The 23,872-nt window shown below is 42.5% G+C and overlaps 1 protein-coding gene and 1 long non-coding RNA gene across 4 annotated transcripts in view; one reads left to right on the top strand and one right to left on the bottom strand.

Moving 5' to 3' along the window:
* LOC145715445 (uncharacterized) overlaps window positions 1–12,210 on the bottom strand; it is a 77,153-nt gene extending 64,943 nt beyond the window's left edge. Inside the window, exon 1 of the long non-coding RNA XR_014137621.1 lies at window positions 12,110–12,210. This is a non-coding gene — a long non-coding RNA (uncharacterized LOC145715445). The remainder of the gene's footprint in view (window positions 1–12,109) is intronic.
* Window positions 1–23,872, top strand: part of GRAMD2B (GRAM domain containing 2B) — a 136,832-nt gene that overhangs the window by 44,190 nt on the left and 68,770 nt on the right. The window contains exon 1 of one of the 3 annotated variants that reach the window (XM_060636245.3): window positions 12,351–12,574. The exons of the other annotated variants lie outside the window; for them this stretch is intronic. Within the exon in view, the coding sequence (XP_060492228.1) occupies window positions 12,492–12,574 (83 nt within the window). The 5' untranslated portion in view covers window positions 12,351–12,491. Of the gene's footprint in view, window positions 1–12,350; window positions 12,575–23,872 lie in introns of those variants that run through there. 3 annotated transcript variants of the gene reach the window in all.

The raw sequence follows: 23,872 nt of genomic DNA, 5'->3' as shown, positions 1-23,872 counted from the left end.
TCACGGACCGCAAGATCGTGACCCGAGCTGAAGTCGGACGCTCAACCGACTGAGCCACCCAGGCGCCCCTCTCCACACTTTTAAATACAGCATGGTAACAAAAATAGGCAATGATCAGTGAAAAAGTAAAGGAGTCCTAAACGTAATTTTGCTGTGTTTCCTAGGGTGTGCTAGTTTTTCATTACAAGCACTACTCATGGGCAGTTTAGTAACCAACAGATACCCAAGGTGATAAGGAATTAGCCCACTGGCTGATAAACTGAAACCCAGAGCCTAGAACGTTCTTACCCTACAAGAGTCCCATGACCCATTTCTTTCTTCTAGAGCAAAATGCTTAAAGAAAGAACTGGGAGAATTAAACCAGGCTGTCAGCAAACCTAGTGTCAATATAAAAGACTCATAAGTGACTCAATGAGGGCTCAGCAAAAATTCTGCCTTGGGGTTAGCAAAGTCAAGATAGGTAATAACAATGAGTCAGACCCCAACTCTTGATTGGATCATGAAGCAGTCAACTGTGCATAGAGATGCCTCTGATTTGACACCAATGGAGCACGAACTTTGAGTTGTTTCCCAACTGTCAGAGTTTGACATTCTTGCATACATTTCTTTTTTGCAACACATTTGTTCTGATAACTTTCAGGTCTTTTAGTAAAAGTTGGGAATACTATGAGTGACACAGGGGGTCTACTGGGCAGCAAGGCAATAAGATGTACAAGTTTGGTTCGTGCCTAATCTCAACACCTGAGCTAATGCCATATTTTAGTTTAGTCAAACTATAGATTGTCTGTTAATAACTTTTCCAAACGTGGATACCTTTTGAGAATAAAAGGGGACTCTCTTATAAATACACCATAGTAGTGGGACTGAATCAGGACTCTCAAGGCAACCAGACTCTATAATCATTCTGTCAGACTTCATATTGATTACCTCCTAATTCCAATGACTTCTTTATCATTAAACGAAAGCTTTTAGAGTGGCAAAGACATTTGAGAGAGGAAAAAACCCAGGACACGTCAGAAATTACAGATGAGGCCTAGCAGGCTAAATATATCGATGTCACTGATGTAAGGATGGAGTTTTAGCTTGTGATATAAGGAAATCAGGTAGAAGAGGATTGAGAACTCAGAGGGGAATAGATGTTACATCTTCTATAGTTAGTAATGCCTTCTAGCAGGTGACACAATGATTTAAGGGGCTGATGATCTAAGGGAGGGCAGGACATTCAATTTGTTAAAATGTTATTCTCATCAATAGCAACGTGATAATGACAATCAACAGTTTACTGTACTAATTCCTTTATATACATGAGCTTTTTAAATTCCCCAATGATCCTGTAACATAGATACTACTGCTATTCCCATTTTTTTCCCCACAGATGAGGAAACTGAGGCTTAGAGGAGGTAACTCACTAGTCAAAGGTAGTAAAATGCATATTAGGACTCTTAGATCAGTTTGAATCTCAATCATTCTGTATTTTACCTCACTTCATCCCCACCCCTCCCCTGGCTGAGACTCTTTTGCCACAGAACAATTCCCTCAAGTAACTCCAGTAAGGAGAGTTATTTACCAAAGGAAAGAGACAGAGGGGCAGAAAAGCAAATACCCTAGGACTGCATGAGCAGTTCAGCTGAGAAGCCAGGAATCAAGACCATTCCCACCAGCTCTCACCTCCTGTTTCTTTGCAGTGTCTAATACTAATTTATACATTTTCTCAAAATCTGGAGACTTGGGATTCTATAGGACTAAGCATTTCCAGTGTCTGAATCTCCCCCTAATGTGTGTTTTACTAAAGCGATTATTATGTTTTTTAATAAAAAGGAAAGATGAACTTTTAATTTTATTTCTTTTTTTAAAGTTTATTTATTTTATTCTGAGAGAGAGAGACAGAATGTGAGCAGAGGAGGGGCAGAGAGAGCAGGAGAGAGAAAATCCCCAGAAGGCTAGGTGCTGTCACCTTGAACTCACCAACTGTGTGATCATGACCCTAGCCAAAATCCAGAGTCGGATGCTTACCCAAGTGAACCACCCAGATGCCCCTAATTTTATTTCTGACTACTACTAAAAGTAGAAATTAAATTCTGATTCTAGTCATCCTGTGATCATAACACACAGGGTAACATTCTGTTGTGATCTGGTATGCTTTTAGAGGTAGAAGCCAATACAAAGAAGCACAGGGCCCCAAAGGAAGGAGGCGAATGCACTTACTTTCCCAAGAGAATAGACTGTAATAATTACTCTCGCCTCAGGAAGTTTATTGAAAACTGTCATTTTGCAATTGGTACTTCCAACATTTCTGGGTAAAAAGTTTTCCCCCCCTTCATTCTTTTAGTTTCTATAAGACGGAAAGGGATACAGCTGTAACCACGAAGTCTAGAGCCCTTTCCTTGAGGCCAGCGTTCTGTTACTTCAATGCTGTATTCCATTAATAGATGCACATTCCAGCACAAAGCACAGTGTCTGGACCAGACCCCAGTTCTCCTGACTTCCAGCCAAGAGTCTTTCCAGCAAGTTGTGCGCATGTGGGCGGGGGGGGGGGGGGGGGGGGGGGCCTACGTGGAGAGTGGGAGTGACTTGTGTGTGACCCAAAACAGAAGACCATGAAGCATCCCATGGCCATCACCTGCCCCTTCCCACCATCTGACATCCAAGGGTCTGGTCCTGATATATAAACGTGATAGGTTTTGACTGAGGTTCTGTGTATGTACATATTGTAAATACCCATTTACTGAACTCTTTTCCAGTGGACTGTTAACTCACTCATAGCACATAGGTGCTTATTTATTTTTAAATCTCTATCATGCAGAATATAGCTTGGCACATGAAAGGCACCAAAAAAAAAACAAAAACAAAAAAACAAAAAACAAAAAAAAGAAAATACTGGTTAGAATAAAGGAAGGAAGGAAAGAAGGAAGGCCAGACTGTAAAATTTGCCTCAAATGATGGGTCTATTTATAAAACTGAAACTGAGGCACCTGGGTATCTCAGTCGGTTGACTGTCGGACTTTAGCTTGGGTCATGATCTCACAGCTTGTGCTTTCGAGCCCCATGGGGCTCTGTGCTGACAGCTCAGAGCCTGGAACCTGCTTTGGATTCTGTGTCTCCCTCTCTGTCCCTCCCCCATTCACACTCTCTGTCTCTCTCTGAAAATAAATAAATAAATAAATAAATAAATAAATAAATAAATAAAACATTAAAAAATAAAATAAGACATAAAACTGAAACAAAAAGTAAAAGCAAAATAAATCTGTGGCTACTTGAGGGAAACAAAAAAACTTTCTTGTTTGTCTGAAGGGTTTTCTCCATTCGCTCCTCCCCTGTTCCTCCTGTGCTATCGTTTTTGTTAAGTAATTCTTAGAAAGGAATACCATCAGAAAACCAATTGGAAGAAAGGATAACAAAATGCTAACAGGAATTGTTGAAAAGGAGTAACATGAAAGTATGTAAAAAGGAATAAAAATCCAAAGAAATAAAAAGTGTGCAACTGGTGATAAAAAGAAAAAAATTTAACAACAGTAACTCCTTTGAATAATTCAGTATTAACTGCTTCAAAACAGTGTCCTAATTGCACTATGCAGACTGCTTCCTCAGAACATTTCACAGGGAGCAAAACAGCACATGTGAAACCCAGGCACAAGGAAAGAGCACAGCCAGTGCTTTTAAGAATGGCATGATCATCAGTTCCCAGAACAAGGAAAGGAAGTTGCTGTATGAATGTTTCCCTAAGAAAAACTGAGAGATTCCCTAACTTATAATCGTTGCCTGTGGATTATAAACAGTGATTCTTGGACTTACTTCGGAGCCAGACCATCTGGGAGTCATGGGACCTCTCTGACCCATTTGAAACACGTGCCGTCCTAGCATAAGCCAAAGGTTTTCTTTTTTAAGTTGGAGGTGCGGGGTGGGAGGATTTGATTTAAATTTCTTTTTCATGAACTCTCTTTTTCCCCTGCAAATTACACACACACACACACACACACACACACACACACACACGCACGCACACACACACACACACATACAACAAACGTGGGGCACCTGGTTGTCTCAGTAAGTGGAGTATGTGACTCTTCATCCCAGGATTGTGAGTTTGAGACGCATGTTGGATGTAGAGATCCCTTTTAAAAATTAAAAATTGTTGGGGCGCCTGGGTGGCTCAGTCGGTTAAGCATCCGACCTCAGCTCAGGTCATGATCTCATGGTCTGTGAGTTTGAGTCCCGTGTCGGGCTCTGTGCTGACAGCTCAGAGCCTGGAGCCTGTTTTGGATTCTGTGTCTCCCTCTCTCTCTCTGACCCTCCCCCGTTCATGCTCTGTCTCTGTCTCAAAAATAAATAAACCTTAAAAAAAAAATTGAAAATTCTTGAAAAGAAGGTCAGGGGTGCCTGGGTGGCTCAGTTGGTCGAGCATCCAACTCTTGGTTTTGGTTCACGTCATGATTTCATGATTTCGTGAGTTTGAGCCCTGCGTCAGGCTCTGCGCTGAAAGTGTGGAGCCTGCTTGGGATTCTCTCTCTCCCACTCTCCCTCTGCTCCTACCCCATTCACGTTCTCTGTCAAAATGAATAAATGAACTTAAAAAAAAAGTCCAATGCTACTACTCAACATTAGAACATCTCGGGTCATCTGGAGTTCCAAAAGATTATGGCTGAGAACCAATGGTTAGAAACAATCACCCAATGATTTCTTCATTCATTCAACACATATTTATTAAGCTCCTAACATTAACCAGGTACTGTGGATAGAATGGCAAACACAAGCCCCTTTGGGGAGGGGGGGAAGATTCCAATCTTATGGGAGGGGACAGATAAGAAACAAATGGACAGAGAAGATAATATCTCTATGAGACCATCTCCCACCAACCTTCTCTTCCCTCCTTATACACCAGGCACAGTAGAGAACAGTGGCCTTTTTTTGCTGTCCCTAGACTATGGCCAAGGTCAGACTTGCCTCGACACCTTTAGCCATGTTCTCCCCAATGGCTGCCCAGATTTGCACTCAGACTTCACATGGCTTCTTCCTTCCCCTCTTTCAAGTCTGACATGTCACGCCTTAAAGAGGCTTCCCTGATCTTCCTGTGTAAAATAGCCCTCCCTCGTTCTCCACTGTTTTCTGTTTTTGTTGTTTGTATCTCTCATCTGTTGAAATTGTGTTCTTTATGTGCTTATTGTTCTCATTTTCAATTGTCCCACTAGAATGCAAGACCCAACACACCACGGATATTTCCTGTTTTGTTCACTTGTATACCTCATGCATGTATAAAAGTGCTGTTAGAAATGCTCATTTATGGGAAGCCTGGGTGGCTCAGTCAGTTAAGCATCAGATTCTTGGTTTCTGCTCAGGACATGATTTCACAGTTCATTCAATGGAGCCCACCGCTGGACTCTGTGATGGCAGCATGGAGCCAGCTTGGGATTCTCTCTCTCATCCTCTGCCCCTCTCCCCTTCTTGTGCTCTCTCAAAATAAATAAACATTAAGAAAGAAAGAAAGAAAGAAAGAAAGAAAGAAAGAAAGAAAGAAAGAAAAGAAAGAAAGGAAAGAAAGGAAGAGAAAGAGAGAAGGAGAAAGAAGGAAAGAAAGAAAGAAAGAAAGAAAGAAAGAAAGAAAGAGAAAAGGGGTTCCTGGGTGGCTCAGTCGGTTAAGCGTCAGATTCTTGGTTTCTGCTCAAGACATGATCTCACAGTTCATTCAATGGAGCCAGCTTGGGATTCTCTCTCTCATCCTCTGCTCCTCTCCCCTTCTTATGCTCTCTCTCAAAATAAACATGAAAGAAAGAAAGAAAGAAAGAAAGAAAGAAAGAAAGAAAGAGAGAGAGAAAAGGGGAGGGGTTCCTGGGTGGCTTAGTCAGTTAAGCGTCAGATTCTTGGTTTCTGCTCAAGACATTATCTCACAGTTCATTCAATGGAGTCCAGTGCTGGGCTCTGCGATGGCAGCATGGAGCCAGCTTGGGATTCTCTCTCTCATCCTCTGCCCCTCTCCCCTTCTTGTGCTCTCTCAAAATAAATAAACATTAAGAAAGAAAGAAAGAAAGAAAGAAAGAAAGAAAGAAAGAAAGAAGGAAGAGAAAGAAAGAAGGAGAAAGAAAGAAAGAAAGAAAGAAAGAAAAGAAAGAAAGAAAAGAAAGGAAGAGAAAGAAAGGAGAAAGAAAGAAAGAAAAGAAAGAAAGAAAGAAAAGAAAGGAAGAGAAAGAAAGAAGGAGAAAGAAAGAAAGAAAGAAAGAAAGAAAGAAAGAAAAAGAAAGAAAGAAAGAGAGAAAAGGGGCAAAAGGGGTGCCTGAGTTCAGGCTCAGTTGGTTAAGCGTCTGACTTCACTCAGGTCATGATCTCACGGTTCATGGGTTCGAGCCCCCCACTGGGCTCTGTGCTGACAGCTCAGAGCCTGGAGCCTGCTTCAGATTCTGTCTCATGTCTCTGGCCCTCCCTTGCTCATGCTCTGTCTCTCTCTTTCTCTATCAAATACAAAATAAAACATAAAGCATTTAAAAAGAAAAAAACAAATGCCCATTTATTCACATCCACATTGAAAAAGTATCCAGTCAGAGAGCCTCATCTGTTATCTGCACTGTGGAAGCCACTCCCCAGACATGGTCCCTGGTAAACTACACTCCAGGTATTTACACCTTGATTGTGGGCTGGCTCTGGGGCTCACCTTTGACCACTAGAAAGCAGAGCTGAAGCTGCCTGATATCCAAGGCTATCTCATAAAAAGCCTTGTGGATTCCCCTTTAGCATTACAGAACACGTGCTCTGGAGGAAGTCAGCCATCAAGTAAAAAGTCGAAGTATACAGAGATGGCCATGTTGTAAGGAAACCCACCTGGCCACGGGGCGGGCCATGCAGGGAGACAAAATGCTCCACTACTCTGCACCTGTTCCAGCTATCCCAGCTGAAGCACCAGACATAGGAGGTGCATGTCTAGCTCCATCGAGTTTTCAAACGACTCCAACGACAGTGACTGCTTGAGAGACCCCTATGAGAACTGTGCAGGTGAGCCCTGTCAACCCACCGTACCATGAGAGGAAATATTAAATTATTGTTTTAAGCCACAAACTTTGAGGTAGTTATGCAGCAATATTTAACGACAAAATTCAGCCACCAAAGATAGCTCTAGACTCCAACAGTTCTTTGCTCACAAACATTATACACGTGTAGGGTCCTTGGGATCTCCCTCCCAAGATCACTCTCTGATAAGGTACGTTTCTCTGCCATTCTGCTCACTCTCCTACACCCCTAGGTGAAGGGGTGAAGAAAGAAAGAAAGAAAGAAAGAAAGAAAGAAAGAAAGAGAGAGAGAGAGAGAGAGAGAGAGAGAGAGAGAGAGAGAAAGAAAGAAAGAAAGAAAGAAAGAAAGAAAGAAAGAAAGAAAGAAAAGAAAAGAAAGAGAAAGAAAAGGGGCGCCTGAGTTCAGGCTCAGTTGGTTAAGTGTTCTTTCTTTCTTTCTTCTTTCACCCCTTCACTCCTACACAGTGAAACTCAGGAAAGCTGAATCTTCATCCTCAGGGAATCACTGTCATCTTGGCCAAGTCCCTCAACCCTCTGAAGCTCAGGCTCTTCTCTGAAAAATGTAGATTTCATTTGAAATTTTTGTTCAATGTGGCACAAGCAACACTTTTCCCCTTCTTCAAATAGAAACTAATACAGAACACAAATACATGAAAGAGGGGCCCCTGGGTGGCTAAGCTGGTTGGGCATCCAACTTCAGCTCAGGTCATGATCTCGCAGTTTGTGAGTTCGAGCCCCGCGTGGGGCTCTGTGCTGACAGCTCAGAGCCTGGAGCCTGCTTCAGATTCTGTGTCTCCCTCTCTCTCTGCCCCTCCCCTGCTTGTGCTCTGTCTCTGTCTCTCTCTCAAAAATAAACATTAAAAAACTTAAAAAAACAAAAAAAAAACAAAACCAAATACATGAAAGAGACTTAAGAGGAAGAGGTCTAGCAGAAGCAGGAAAGGCTGTGTATCTGAGTGGTGCTAAGAGGGAGGCTGTTGTCAGAAGACCTCAGTTGAAAGGCCAGCTCCTCAACTCTCTAGTTCAAAGAGCCCCGACTCTCGCAGAACCTGGTGTGAAAACCACATACCGGATGGTCTCAGGGGCTTCCTTACTTCACGCGTGACCTGTAACATTAACCATACAGAAAACAGACATCTACTTTAAACCTCTGGGGTAGATTTCAATGTCTTAATTATGTGGCATTGTGTATTTTATTTTTATTTTCATTTGACACAGAGAGTATGCATGCCTAAGCCAGGGAAAAGGGCAGAGGAAGAATCCTAAGCAGGCTCCACACTCAGCACAGAGACCGAGGTGGGGCTCAATCTCACAACCCTGGGATCATGACCTGAGCTGAAATCTAGAGTTGGACACTCAACTGACTGAGCTACCCAGGTTCCCCTGTGTATTTTAATTTTTAAAAAGAACATTGGACCGGCAGAGTTTTGTTTACTGCTGCTGCTTTCTCCCAGAACATGACTTAGACTAGTGTTTCCCAGCTACCGCTGGCCCCCACACCAGGAAGCCCTTACCATCTTGTCCACTTCTCTCAACATGGATGCTAAACTTGGTTCGTGCCTCATCCCTAGAGAGAGGAAGAGACTATTTCAAGTTTTTCCATTTGCAGTATAACCTGGTTTGGGAAATACTGGTTTAGAACCATTCTATTTGACTTTTTTTAAATATTATTCTCAAAGATGTGCATAGTAGGAGATTCCATGCCTTACTATAGATTCCCATTCCAATGTTTAGTGGCTGTACTCATCAGGAAATTTCCCTTCCTATAAGTAAATGCTTCTCAACTTTCATTCTTAAAACTTTTTTTTCAAAGTCTTTAAATCAAATTCTTCAGTGTCACCATGAGGCTCTCTTCTGAACTCGTTCAGTGTTTTCCATTTTCTCCTTTGAACACTGAGCTTAAATTGAAAAACGGGAATGGTCTGATGAGTGTTCATGAATTTCTTTGACTTATGACACTGATACATTGAATATTATGCATAGTTATGACAGCTTGTATCTTGGTAAGAGCATCAACAGCTTCTTAAACATGTCGTCAGACAATAGTTATGAAATTACAGGCATGTGATGATCCTTTAGTGTACCTCTATTGGCTAATAAATACATTGCCTGCCATTTGTTATCAATTAGGCAATTACTTGACCACACCTTACACTATCATCTCCACTCAAATCTCTAAACTCATATTTGAACTCTGCCCCTGAGCACAGTGTATCTGATCAATGTAAAAAAGACACCAACTTTGATCGATATTCCAAGCCGTTAAGTAGGAGTCTTCTGCAACCTGAAAGGTGATGGATTAGGCATTTACTACTGGATCTGATTAAGTAACTGGAAAAAGTAACAGCTAGAACTCTTCTTTGATGTTAGAAACAAGAAATTAGGTGCCCAGAGGCTAGGAGGAAGAAAAGTAAAGGGTCTGTTATTGGAGCAAAATCAAAGAGCCCCCTAAAATATATTTCAGACATAATCTTACGTTTCTATTTGTCACACTACAGTGAAATTTCCCCTATCATCTACTGCTGCTGCCTTTGAAATACCGCATTCCACTTTCCTGTATGATAGCCCCATGAATAAACAAATTATGAAGTTGTCTGACAAAGTCTTTTAAACCCAGGCAAACGTCACGAAGTAAAAAAATAACATTTACTTGCTCCTTTGTAATTCTTCCCCGTTCTGGGGAAGGACTAGCTGCTATTTCCGCCACCTGCCCCTAAACCCACGCCCCTCCCTTCCTTTCTCCCTTAAGATCACACTATTTTCAGTCCTCATCCTACACATTACAGAACAAGTTTGAGGGCACCCAAGTGAGCATTGATTGAGCTGTAAGCCCATACTGAGGAAGCTTTCAACACTGGTTTTTATTCATGCATCAAAAGAGGCCTAGCCAAGGTATCTCAAAAGGTTAAACATGTAACTACCATCTGACCAGCAATTCCACTCCTAGATATATACCCAAAAGAAAGGAAAGCAGGGACGTGAATAGGTATTTGTATGTCGTTCACAGCACTATTATTCACAAGAGCCAAAAGGTAGAAACAGTCAAGTGTCCTTGAACAGGTCAACAGATAAACAAATGTGGGGTATACACACAATGGATTATAATTCAGCCATAAAAAAAGAACGAAGTGATGAGATACGCTATAACTTAGGTGGAACTTGAAAACATTATACGCAGTGATACAAGCCAAACATAGCAAGAAAAATATCACATGACTGCACTTACATGAAGTATCCAGAACAGACAAATTCAAAGACACACAAAGTAGAATAAAGGTTACCAGGGACCCAGAGGAAGGGAAGAAGGCTTATTGTTGAATGGATACAGAGTTGATGTTGGATAGGACAAAAAGTTTGGGGCATAGAGAGTGGTAACTTTTACACATACTGTGAGTATATTTAATGTCACTGAATGTACGCTGGCCAATGGCTAAAATGATAAATATTATGTATACTTTACTGCAATAAAAAAATAGTTGGGGCAAAAATTGAGCTCTCCTCTGATCTGTAGTGGATGCTGTTAGGAAGGCACCTGAGATTTAAGGAGAGAGTACTACCCATTTAGGACGGTGATAACCTCCTATATTTCAGGCCCACACCTGTCATGAGTAGGAGAGGTGGCTAGAGAAAGGACCTGACGGCTGAAGGTGTAATGTCCCCAGGAAAAGCCAGGAAGGGATACCTAAGAGAGCTTGCAAACCTTCTGGTCACACAAAGCCTTCCCCACCACACCCAGCCTGGCTTCCACAGGAGTCAATGGTGAAGAGCAACCCCCCTTTGCAGCAAAATAGGTGAGAAAGAGAGAGGGCATGAGAGACGGGGCACGATCTGCCAGGCCCACTCTCCTAGATTTTACAAAAACATTTTTATTTTATTTTCCAAGTGTTAGGACAATTTTGGAGCAAGCAGGCTACAAAAAGATGCTTTTGTTCTCTCAGCCTAATCACACAGCTAGTAAATGAAAAGGCAAAAAGAAATCTTTGGAAAGGCCTTGATCCCCCAAATGTGTGCACTAATCTGAAAGGGTAGGTGTTTTCTTTGACACACACCCTATATACACACATATACATACATAAATGTAAACACTATGGTTCCGTAGTCTCTGCCATTATTCTGAAATCTAAAAATTAAATTTAAAGAAACAAAAAGGTCTTGCAGCCGCAGGCAGGGCAGAAAGTTCGCTTTTTTTCCCCCCAGCCATGTCATGAACTATTGTTGCCACTTGTAATTGTTTTAAAGTCAGTTTGGGCTTCCAACAATAAGGTTTTACACTCCTCTTATTGTCAACGACTTAGAAAATCACCAACACATACTTTATTTGTTATAATAAGGGAATGTTTAGAAGGATGCCTGGCACCTAGAAGCTCTCAAAAATATGTGAAAGAAATGGATGATGTGGTTTTTAAAATTTTTTTAATATTTAAAAATATTTATTTACTTATTTATTTACTTACTTATTTATTTATTTTGATGGGGTGGGAAGGGGCAGAGAGAGAGAGAGAGAGAGGGAGACACACAATCCAAAGCAGGATCCGGGCTCTGAGCTGTCCGCGCAGGGGCTCAAACCCACAAACCGTGAGATCATGACCTGAGCCCAAGTCGGATGTCCAACCAACTAGGCCACCCAGGCGCCCCTGGATGATATTTCAAATGCAGACCTTGAGACAGATTCAGCATGCCAAAACCTCACCAAAAAGCGGGAAGAAGAGGCATTCCTTTTCCAGGTGGGGGGCACAGTCGAGGTTAAGTTGCTAATGAGATTTTGAGGAACGCTCTCCCTGCACCATCACCCCCACCCCTCTCCCCACCCCCACAACGGGGAAGGGTTAACCAGACAATCTCTAGAGACAACCACGTCTCGCTACCTTTGTCACTGAACTGACCTATTGTTGGAGCCCCGACGGAGCAGTCCCCAATGAAGCAATATCCTGTCTGAATAATTTAGGCCGGGACACCGCGCAGCCCACAGCGCGCATCTGGGAGACCGAGCGCCTCGCTCAGTCCGAACCATTTCCTGTAGCCGCAGAAGGGCGCCCGTTTTTAAAACTCCCCGGTTACAGCTTGGGGGGGGGGGGGGGGGGGGTGCTAGGGAGGCGGGAGGAAGCCCAACTTACCAGGAGGCTAAATATACGGAGCCCAGTTAGGCAACTGTTCCACCTGCGTGGCCAATTAGCTTCCTCCCCCAGCCAGACTAGTTCAACAGGTTTGCAGGCGCTCGGGCCGGGCCTCGCGGGTTGGGGCAGGAGGCTGTCACTTGCCTTCGGCCCTCCCCTTCCCTCCCCGGCCCGCACGCCGGCGCCGACCAATCGCGGCCGCCCGGACGTGTCCAGGTTGGCGGCCCCGCGGCTCCGGGCCGGCCTGGATGCGCTGAGCGGCCGGGAGCGCGCGAGGAGGGCGCACGGAGGGCGCGGGGAAAGGCGCGGCTCGCGGGGCCTGCGCCCGGGACGCTGGGAGCCGCGAGGGGACGTCTGAAGGTGCCCTCCACCCGCGGCCCCGATGACCGAACTACAGCAAGATGTGGAAGACGCAAAGCCTGCCAAAGTGCTCGCGAAGAGAGACAGCAAAGTTGGCTCAGCCCAGTAAGTAGCGTCCGGCCCCGGGCGGGCGGGAGCGCGCTGCCCAAACTTCTGTGCCGGGGACGGGTTTGGCTTGGAACTTGACCGTGGACGGACAGCCCCGTGGCTTGAACTCTTTCGGGGGGCGCCCGGGCTCTTCTTTCTCTCCGATGCTGTAGTGGGGAACGAGGCACAGCAGCGTTTGAGGAACGGACCGCAGCTTGCAGTCTGGTGGGGATGTGAAGGATTGGAGCGAAAGCACGATTGGCGTGGTATCTGTCCCAAGGGAGGTCTGGGGCAGGCATTCAGATGTCTAAGTCAGGTCAAGGAACAGCGCTGACGCTTCCTTCTGTTCCTTACTTCTTCATGACGTGTATGAAGACGAAGCTACCTCGTAGATGCCATCTGGTTATTAGTTTCACAGCGATGTGTATTTTGTCATTTGATCCGGAACTAAAGGGTTGTCTTTTCTCCATCTCCTTCGTTTCTGCTCAAGTGAGAGGAGAAGTAGGAGAAAACATGAAATACGCTTTATCTTTCCCTTCAAGGACTGTCTGCCTTTGCTTGGGAACTTGACACAAACTCGCTACATACTTTTTTCCTTTTTTTCTTTTCTTTTCTTTTTTTTTTTTTTTTTTTTTTTTTTTTTTTTTTTTTTGAGAGAGAGAGAGAGAGAGGGTGGGGGAGCGGCTGTAGGAGCACAATGAATATATAATAACATAAAACATTTCGAACATTGGGTTATGACTATCCTCTTCAAAGATTCATGTTCATAATAGGATTGGCACATTGCTGGGCCTAGGAACTCTTCTGGTTTCAGAAACTGAAAACTCAGATACTTGGATCACAAGGATTACCTTCCTGTAACAAAACTTATTTATCTTCCCCTGTACTACTGTTTTTAAAATCCAGAAGTATTATTTCCATGCTTGTTCTTGCCAAACATTCTTCTTTCCAAAAGGAAAAGGATCAGTATTTGGTTATTTTCTGTGTCGCTGTAACTTTAAGTGTTACTAAGATAAATATATAAATAACCTGTTAAAGAAGCCAATTTTTTTTTTTTTTTTTTTTTTTTTTTTAGTACCAACCTGTTGGGGGTACCTAAAAAACAGTGAAAGTGCGATCTCCATTGTTTCAACATTTACTCAATTTTTATAACACGGTGTGGTTCCACATAAAGAATGGTGTTTATAAAAGCATATTCCATCTGTGTATTGGAGTTTGGGCTGAAGTTTTGGAAGAAAAATAGCTTTTACTAGCTGCTTTGATCTGTTGTGTCAAAGGCTTTGGTCATAATCTCTCCCAGTGTCTGCTTTCCTTGGCTGCCCTTTCTTCTGCCCCTCAGCTTTGTCAAGTTCAGCTGATATTCTTTCCTGTTTAAATGAACGATAAAAAGATGGTTGAGGGGGAAAAAATGCCATAGGTATAATAACCCTCACAACATGTTTTTGTTTTCTCTCCCCAAAATAAAGTCCTAACTCTGTTCTAATAACTCAAGCCCAAGAAAGAGATAAAGTAGCAAAGGACATTTCTTTTGCAGTTCATCCTTCTTTTAGATACTTCTCTTAAAAAAGAGGGATTGTGGCATTCTAAACAGCACTTCATAGAGGTGACAGGAGTGTTAAGTGGGCCAAGCAAGACTAGAAACCTGGACTGTAAACTCCTAGCCTAGACGTCAGCCCAGGCAGTGCTAAGTTCCAGTTACACAAAGCAAAATGATTCAAGTCCATGCGGCCGCTGGTAAGTCTTTACATCTTTGCATTCCCAGTAGTCTACTCAGTTCAGGAGAGTGTTTTAATAGATTGAGAAAGCCTGTTATCTGTTCAGATGAATTCTGTTAACTTCAAACTCTTCAGACGCTGGGGAAAATAATTTTATAGACAATAAACATAACCACCTTGAAGTGGAAGGCCCCAAACAGCCACACCTTCATTTGGAACCGCCAGTTTCACAAATTCATTTCAGTTCAACAAATACAGGAACGCCTACTGTTGGTTCCATCGTGGTGGGGAATACAGGAATGAGGGTTCAGAGGACATTGCTGGGGGCTGTGGCTACATTAAACTCAAACAAGATACTACTATAAACAGTTTGGCCTATAACTGAATCTTCTCCACAGTTAAGGACGTTTGCCCGTTCAACGGTCTTTGGTAAGTTTTTCGTGGTTTATGGAGATTTTTGTTTGTTTTTCCCTGTAAAATGGTCACTTCCAGCCCTGCTGAAGTCACTTCTGAATCACTCAAAGACTTGAGACACTCTATTTCCTGAGCTTTAAACTCTTGTTTTGGAACCAGAAGAAGAGTAATTTTAAGACGGAGGTAGATACATTATCAGTGTTATATATATATTGTGATCACTCCATATTTGAAATCATTTGGGTAGGAAAATTTTGACGCTTAGGCACCCAGTCTTCTTTGTTCTGAACTTTGTAACTTAGATTAATCATGACAAAGTTCAGACTCGTTAGAATCTGGATGTCCTGATGGGCGTTTTCTTCTTGGAGTATTAGAATGGCTTGCTCTTGGGGCGCCTCGGTGGCTCAGCCACTTAAGCATCCGACTTTGGCTCTCGTCATGATCTCACGGTTCATGAGTTCGAGCCCCACATCGGGCTCTGTGCTGACAGCATGGAGCCTGCTTCAGATCCTCTGTCTGCACCCACCTGCCCACTCGCATGTGCGCTCGCTCACTCTCTCTCTCTCTCTCTCTCTCTCTCTCTCTCTGTCAAAAATAAATATTTAAAAAAAGAAGAATAGCTTGCTCTTGCCACATAGTCCTCATCACCTACAACCTGGCCTCCTGGTTAATAATAGCTGGCATTTATTGAGAATGCTTGCTGTGTGACAGGCATTGTGCTCAACATTTTGCATTCATTTTCATACAGAATGAGACAGATGCTGTTGTTATCCACTCGACACATAAGAACATGGAAGGTCTGAGAAGTTAAGCACCTAGGTAGAGACAGAGCTAAATTCAAGTCCAGAGCCTGCACTCTAACACTAGAGCCTGAACTTGAACACTTCTCTACTCTAGAATTTGTGATGGCCCGCATGACCTCGTCTCCTCTGCCAGGAATTTAAGGACATTGGAGTACATGTAGATCATTTCAACTTCATTCCTAATACTACGAGCATGACTATCTTTTCCATGCAAACAATCACAGTAACTAGCCGCTCCAGACCTAAGAGGTGATGATGCAGAAGAATAAGGAACAGGTGTGCCAAAGGGACTGCTGAAGGAAGTTACCTACCTTCTTTCCCTCTCATCTCTATTCCTTTGCTCAAGCAGTCCCCTCTGTTCTTTTTCTCAATATACCTGTACAAATCAACTCAAGATTTCCTTCCTTTAAAGTCCTTCCTTATCGCTGGCCATACTTACCTCTTGTTTCTCCATGTTCCCCTTGCATGTCTGTGATCAACCCCATAGATTTGAGCTGCTGCTATTATTGCTGTTGATGAACAGTGAACATTTATTGAGCATTTATTGTGTACAAAGTACTATTTCAAGCTGTTAACAGTTACTAGCTCACACACTAGTCCCATATATATTAATATATATATAATATAGATGGCAAACTCTGATCACATTTTTTTCTTCCTGAATTTCTCAGGGGGCCCAGCAAATAATCACTTTCGATAACCATCTGTTAGTGAGCTAGGGAGGCTGAGACGCCATTCCCCCTAATTAAGGTGTATAATATACTTATAACTGAGGTTCCGCTTGACTATCTCAGGGGAAATTTTACTCTGTTAAAGTTGTTTAATCAAATTTTCTATCAGTAGCAGTTAGAATTTTTAGGTGCATTGACTTGCCGAGAGCTGTGAGTTACTCATCTTTGTGTTAGCAGTGAGGCTGCAGATTTACTCATCGCCAAAATGCATATTCGATTTAAAAATACCCCCTTTCTGGGTCGCATGGGAGGGTCAGTTGGTTAAGCATCTTCAGCTCAGGTCATGGTCTTGTGGTTCATGGGTTCGAGCCCCGCATTGGGCTCTGTGCTGACAGTATGGAGCCTGCTTAGTCTTCTCTTTTTCACTCTCCCCCTGCCCCTCCCCTGCTCGCTCACTCTCTCTCTCTCTCTCAAAATAAATACATAAACTTAAAAAAAAATAAAAATAAACCAATAAATAAAAATAGCCCCCTTCTTACCAAGAACTGGTAATTTAGCTGCATATTTCCTTTTGAGACCCTACCTTCCTCCCTTTCAGTACTTTTTTCATTCTGAATGTTATGTTCCCAATATATAGACATTTCTAACCTAATGTTTTTCACACACATTTTCTGAGATACACTTTTATTTCTCAAAGTCTCTTGTGGATCTGATTTATTAACGGGCTAAGTTATTTTCTTTCTCTCTTTCTTTCTTTCTTTCTTTTAATGTTTATATCAGGGAGAGAGAGACAGAACGCGAACAGGAGAGGGGCAGAGAGAGAGGGAGACATAGAATCCGAAGCAGGGTCCAGGCTCTGAGTTGCCAGCACACAGTCCAACCCGGGCTCACACTCACAAACCGTGAGATCATGACCCGAGCCAAAGTAGGACACAACCGACTAAGCCCCCCAGGCTCCCCTTAATGGCTAAGTTACTTTCAAGGAGTTACAAAAACTGTCTAAAATGACTGATACATTTCTGAGCAAAAGTTATCTTGATTCATATTTCAAATAATAAATTACATGACCCGTAACATATTTGTAATGCAATCTTAATTTTTAAACATTTTTTAATGTTTATTTATTTTTGAGAGAAAGAGAGCATGAGGGGGAGAGGGACCAGAGAGAGAGGGAGACACAGAATTGGAAGCAGGCTCCAGGCTCTGAGCTGTCAGCACAGAACCTGACATGGGCTCCAACCCACAAACAGTGAGATCATGACCTGAGCCGAAGTTGGATGCCTAACTGACTGTGCCACCCAGACACCCCTTTAATTTTTTTTAATATTTATTTATTTTGGGGGGAGAGAGAGAGAGTGAGCTGGAGAGGGGTAGAGAGAGAGGCAGACACAGAATCTGAAGTAGATTTCAGGCTCTGAGCTGTCAGCATAGAACCCGATGCAAGGCTCAAATTCAAAAACTTCGAGATCATGACCTGAGCTGAAGTCAGACGCTTAACCGACTGAGCCACCCAGGCGCCCCCACAGTTTTTTTAAAATTCTCATTTCCAGGTCACCAATTCTGGTAATTGGCAATTCTGGTTATCTGGTATACTTTTTAATATGAACTTTGGAATAGGAAGAAAGAATTATGACATTAGAAACATTAAAATTTTATTAAAGTGAAACAATTGAGTTTGAAAAGACGGAGAAAAATGAAACAGCGTTCTTGTCTAAAATGTTTTTGAGGAAGGAATTTAGTGAATCAAATCAGTCCTATGGCTAAAGGTTACTATCATCGGAAATTGCTGATCTATCGAGGTAGTTCGTAAAGATGTTAAGAATTCAGGCTCTAGGGGCACCTGACTGGGTCACTTGGTGGAGCGTGCAAGTCTTGATCTTGGGGTCATGAGTTCGAGCCCCGTGTTGAGTGTAGAGATTACTTACATTTTTAAAAATTAAAGAAAGAAAGAAAGAAAGAAAGAAAGAAAGAAAGAAAGAAAGAAAGAAAGAAAGAAAAGAAGCAAGCATGTTCTAGGAAAGTAGGATTTGAAATCTGACTTCTCTGTCTCCTGGAAGTGTGACCCTGGCCAGTTACTGAACGCCTGTAAGCCACCGCTTCATCATCTGTAAAGGGGAATACTTAAGTCACTGCTTCATAGATGCTTGCTATCAAGTATAAATGGGAAGTGTAAGAAATTCACTTCACCCCGTGTCTGATGTTGTTAGCTCTCAATAACCATAGCTGTGTCAATCTTTCCCACTGAGGGTCTGGAACATGCTGTGGAGTTGGGGTGGGGGTGGGTGGGAGGATTACATAAAAGATAATTAGTCAAAATTCAACAGCCCTAACTCTGACAGTAGCAAGCCCAAGGGTTCTATTTTTTTTTTTTTTTTTAATGTTTACTTTTGAGAGAGAGTGAGAGTGAGTGAGCTAGCAGAGGAGGGGCACAGAGAGAGGGAGACAGAATCCCAAGCAGGCTCCATGCTATCAGCGCAAAGCCTGGTGAGGGGCTGAAACTCACAAACCATGTGAGATCATGACCTAAGCCGAAGTCAGACACTCAACAGACTGAGCCACCCAGGCGCCTTTTCCCCAGTATTCTATTAAAAGTGAGCCTCTGTTGCATCAGCTAGACCTCAAAGACGCGTGGGGCAATACTTCCATGAAACCAACATGGCACCTTGGTTTTTACTTTATGTTAAAAAACCTCTCCTACGAGAACTACTTAGTGACTTACCAGCTTATTTAAATATTGCTTACTGCTTTGGTGTTTTCCCATCTATTGTTCAGTACTTTTATCTACAAGCCATTGATTTTCGATATCCTGCTTCCTGGCATTGAGCTTTTATCTCGTGGCTCCTCATCTTTACATTGTTCATTGTTTTCCAATTGTTAAACTCTAAAAGAAAGAGCTCTCCTTCACCATCTTTCTAACTCTGTTAACGCTCAGTTCTAGGCGTCTCACACGTTTTCAAAGGTCCTTGAGAGAGACTCTTCCAGAGCCATATCAGTGACTGTTCTTAAAAGAAATGGTGGGAGGGAGCCTGGGTGGCTCATTGGTTGAGTGTCCGACTCTTGATTTCAGCTCAGGTCATGATCCCAGGGTTGTGGGTTTGAGCCCTGCGTCGGGCTCTGCATTGAGCTTAAGATTCTGTATCTCTCTCACTCTGCCCCTCTCCCCTGTTCACGAGCTCTCTCTGTCTCTAAAATAATTTAAAAAAAAATTTTTTAAAGGAAAGAAGGGGCTTTATCTAAACTTAGATTTAATTATTTACCCCTAGAAGAGAACCAAAAGCAACTTAACTGCATTCTCAAAGATAAACTGGTTTGTATGTTATCATCGGTCACTCTGTGTGCCAGATTCCCACATTCTTAATGGGACATGATGTCTCAAGAGGCAGATTATTCTTAACAGGGTTCTTGAGATATATTTTCCAGGTGATAAAATGTACCCATTTACAGCTGTATACCTCAGTAACTTTACTGAGTGGTGCACCATTGTCATACCTGGTTTTCCAACATTTTCCCACACCCCACCCCAAAGATTACCTGCACCCATTTATGTTTAATCCCCATTCCCACCTTGCCCCAGGTAACCATTTGTCTACTTTCTGTTTCTATAAACTTGCCTTTTGTGGGCATTTCATATAAGTGGAATCATATAATCCGTGGTCTTTTGTATCTGCCTTCCTTCACTTAGCCTTGGGTTTTTGAGGTCCATTTGTAAAGTAGCATATGTCATTAGCTGAGTCCTTTTTGTCACTGAATAGTATTCAGTGATACTATGTGAATATTCCACATTTTGTCCATCTGTTGGCTTGTTCAGGAACATTTAGTTGGTCTCCAGTTGTTGGTTATTATGAATAATGCTATGAATATTTGTATGCAAGTCTTTGTGTGGACATATGCTCTCACTTCTTATATACGTAGAAGTGGAATTTCTGAGTCATATGGTCAATCTGTGTACAACTTTTTGAAGAACTGGAAAAATTTCTCAAAGCAGCCATACTATGTTATGTTTCTACCGGCAGTGCACGAGGGCGTATGGTATAGCTGTAAGAGAAATCCTTTCACAATCCAGGAAAACAAGACTGTAAGCGCTTTAAATTTTTTTTTAACTTTTTTTTTTTTTTTTTTTGAGAGCGAGAGAGACCGTGCGAGCCAAGGAGGGGCAGAGTGGGGGGGCGGGGAGGGAGACACAGAATCCAAAGCAGGCTCCAGGCTCTGAGCTGTCAGCACAGGGCCCGACACAGGGCTTGACTCACGAACTATGAGATCATGACCTGAGCCAAAGTCGGACACTTAACTGACTGAGCCACCCAGGCATCCCAAGACTGTAAGCACTTTAAACGCAAATCAGTAAGTTACACTTCAGAAGATAGTAGGTGACATTCATACTTAGGATTTTGAAACCTCCCCCAAAGTGCAGTGTTATCAAAGATGTGAACAGATGTGACAGTGCTAACAAAGATAACTCAGGCTGGCATACTTGGGTACATTTTTTACAACCTCTTAAAATTTTGCTGGTGACATTTATCACTGTTTTTTTTTTTTTTTTATGACAGAGTAATACAAAGAAGAGCCTAAGAAATTGGACCATAATCTCCCCTATCTCTGTTGACACAGTTTAAAGCAATATATGTATAAGGCTAGAAAAGTAGTGTAGCCTCTGTTCAAGATGAAAAGTGAGAGCCTTCTTCTTGCCTTCCACGTTACATTTCCTTGTCTCAAGGGTAACTGCTTGCTGAGGTTTTCGTTGTGTCCTCACGCTGTTGTCATTTAAGGCCAGAATCCAGCTTTTTGTAGGTTTGGTTTGTTTTAGAATATGCATCTCCCAATATGCATGTAAAAATGTTGGCCTTGGTGAAATGAAGTGCTTTGTGAGTGTGATCATACAGGATTTGGACTGCATACGGTAGGAGAGTTCGGTGAATGGCAAACAGTATTCTCATAGAGCACAGTTTTCTCAAACCTCTTTGCAGAATAGTTATCTACCAATGAAGTGGCTTATTCGGTTTTAGCCCTGAAGGATAAATAACTTCATCAGAACACAACTTTCTTAAATGGATCTTAGCAACATGGATCCATGGTATTAGAGGAACTGTTATCTGACTAAGACATCCTCAAGTTACGGATTCAGTTTCTTTTTTAAAATTTTTTAACGTTTACTTATTTTTGAAGGAGACGGAAAGACAGAGCATGAGTGGGGGGAGGGGCAGAGAGAGAGGGAGACATGGAATCTGAAACAGGCTCCAGGTTCTGAGCTGTCAGCACAGAACCCGACGCAGGGCTTGAACTCATGAACGACAGGATCATGATCTGAGCCGAAGTCAGACGCTTAACTGACTGAACCCCCCAGGCACCCTTGATTCAGTTTCTTATTTCTTCTGTTCCCCTCTCCTGAATGGATGATGCTAGACAGGCCCCTGATCAGATGAGGTAGCAGTATTTGGTCATATTAGCAGATAGGTACATTGGCCACCTCATCTGGTCAGGGGCCTATCTAGGACCAAATGAACATGAACACGCCAACACAGGTCACAGTAGTGATGAGACGTGTTTAAAAAAGAAGAGATCCAAGTGGAGAAGTGGGAATTTGAAGGTGGAGACAATGAGTAAGGAGATGGGGAGAGAAGAGAAAAAAGAAAAAACTGAGGAAAGATACCGAGTTACCTTGAAAAAGGAAAGAGAAAATGTTAATTTGCCATTAATGTGTGTGTCTCCCCCTTGCATCCTGGCCGCTTTGTCTCCTCTTTTTTCCAGATAGTGCTCTGTGTCGTGTTGGTGAAATCTCCGGCACCGACATGGGTAGCTGACATGCCTCTTCTCCACTCATGGAGATGCTGGTCTGTGTATAAATGTTGGTGTGTGTTTTTTTAAGTCCATATATATCAGGTTTGTGTTTATGTCCATATGTGTTGCCTTCTAGATTTTTCAAATGATGTCTTCCATCTTGCGTGGTGATTTAAAAAATGTGAAGAACCTTAGAAACAGGCTAATTTTTGTCTTTTATTGTTAATACTGAGGATTATCATCTGAAAACAATGATCTTGTGATCCTCCAAGTTACTTTGAAATCCCTAGTGTGTAGTCCTAAGCGTGTTTTGTGAATTAAGTTCCTGTATATCAACAAGGATGAAAAACTAATTCATCATGACGGCTTTCATTATCGCTGTATTGTTTCTGTAATTCACTGGAAAACAGCACCTCATTTGATCCTAACAACTTAAATATGGTGTTGGATGTGTTACATAACATATAGTGTGGTCTTCTGAGAGCCTATAGAAACTATCAAGAATATTTTCCTTTCCGGGGCATCTGGGTGGCTCATTGGTTAAGCTTCTGACTCATGATCTCACGTTCGTCAGTTTGAGCACCACGTCCGGCTCTGTGCTGACAGCTCAGAGCCTGGAGCCTGCTTCCGATTCTGTGTCTCCCTCTCTCACTGCCCCTCCCCTACTCACGCTCTGCCTCTCTCTCTCAAAAACAAACATTAAAAAAAAAACTTAAAGAATATTTTCCTTTCTTGTCATAATAAAATTCTGTAGTGTATGAAGTTGGACTAGTTTGACATCAAATTGGTAGATTTCTACGCTGGTCCTTGTTTTGATGCAAATCTTTGCTAAAAATTTTGCAAGCAGTCACAGGCCCTTGGCTGAAGTCAGATACTAAAATCACAACACATCTGACCTTTCATCAGTACCTGAGAGGAGCTAATAGTAAATGGCCTATGAGCTAGGAGAAAGGCGATTATTGAACAGCTGATAATGACCAGAGAGATTTGCTCATGTTGTCAACTGACATTGAGTAAGTAGTTCTGTGTGTTGAACACCAGCCTGAGTGTCATGGCAGTCACCAAGATGAAGAACACAAGGCCTTTGCCCATAAGGAAAGTAAGAGTAGAGAACAGCAATATTTTGGAGTTTGATCTTTTTTCAAAGAAGCTTCAGAAAATGTATCAAAGCTTACATGAGGTGAGGTGATATCATTATTATGTGCTAGACAGCATTTAGAGTGCTTTCACATATATGACACAGGTACAGTTGTCATCACATTCTATGCATAACAGAGACACAGCCACTTGCCCAAGATCATAACAGCTGTTGAAGCCAAAATTCCAATGTGCAGTCTAATCTGAACCAGCCCCCTAAAATAATTAATGACACAACCTCACTAGATTTGGGATGAGGAAAGATACAGAAGGCGCAGTGCCTCCCATTAAGTGTCTGTGCATCCCTGAGTAGATCTCTTAATTTTTTTTTTAATGTTTATTTTTAAGAGAGAGAGACATAGAAACAGTCTGCAAGCAGGGGAGGGACAGAGAGAGGGAGCCACAGAATCCGCAGCAGGCTCCAGGTTCTGAGCTGTCAGCACAGAGCACGACATGGGGCTCAAACCCATGAACAGTTAAGATCATGACCTGAGACGAAGTCTGACGCTTAACCGACAGAGCCACCCAGGCACCCCAGATCTCTTAACTTTAATAGGTTTGTTTTCTCAACTGTGAATCCAAGATTCATTTTCATTCAACAATTCTAACATTCAAAGGATTTCTGATGTTATGTAGAGGACAGGAAAGAGGGAGCACCTCTAGCTCTCTGTTGAGCATGGAGACTTCCTCTGTGTATTGTCAGACACAGGTACCCCCTCTGGCTCCTTCTGCATTCATCTGCACTCAGACCTGGCCACAGGGAACTTTATCATTGCAGTTGCAGCTTTACAATGTGATTTG

The sequence above is a fragment of the Panthera onca genome, chromosome A1, assembly GCF_046562875.1.
Source record: "Panthera onca isolate mPanOnc1 chromosome A1, mPanOnc1 haplotype 2, whole genome shotgun sequence".
In the NCBI taxonomy this organism is placed as follows: domain Eukaryota; kingdom Metazoa; phylum Chordata; class Mammalia; order Carnivora; family Felidae; genus Panthera; species Panthera onca.
The sequence above is the reverse complement of the archived record's forward strand: the minus strand, read 5'-3'. Positions and strand labels throughout refer to the sequence as shown.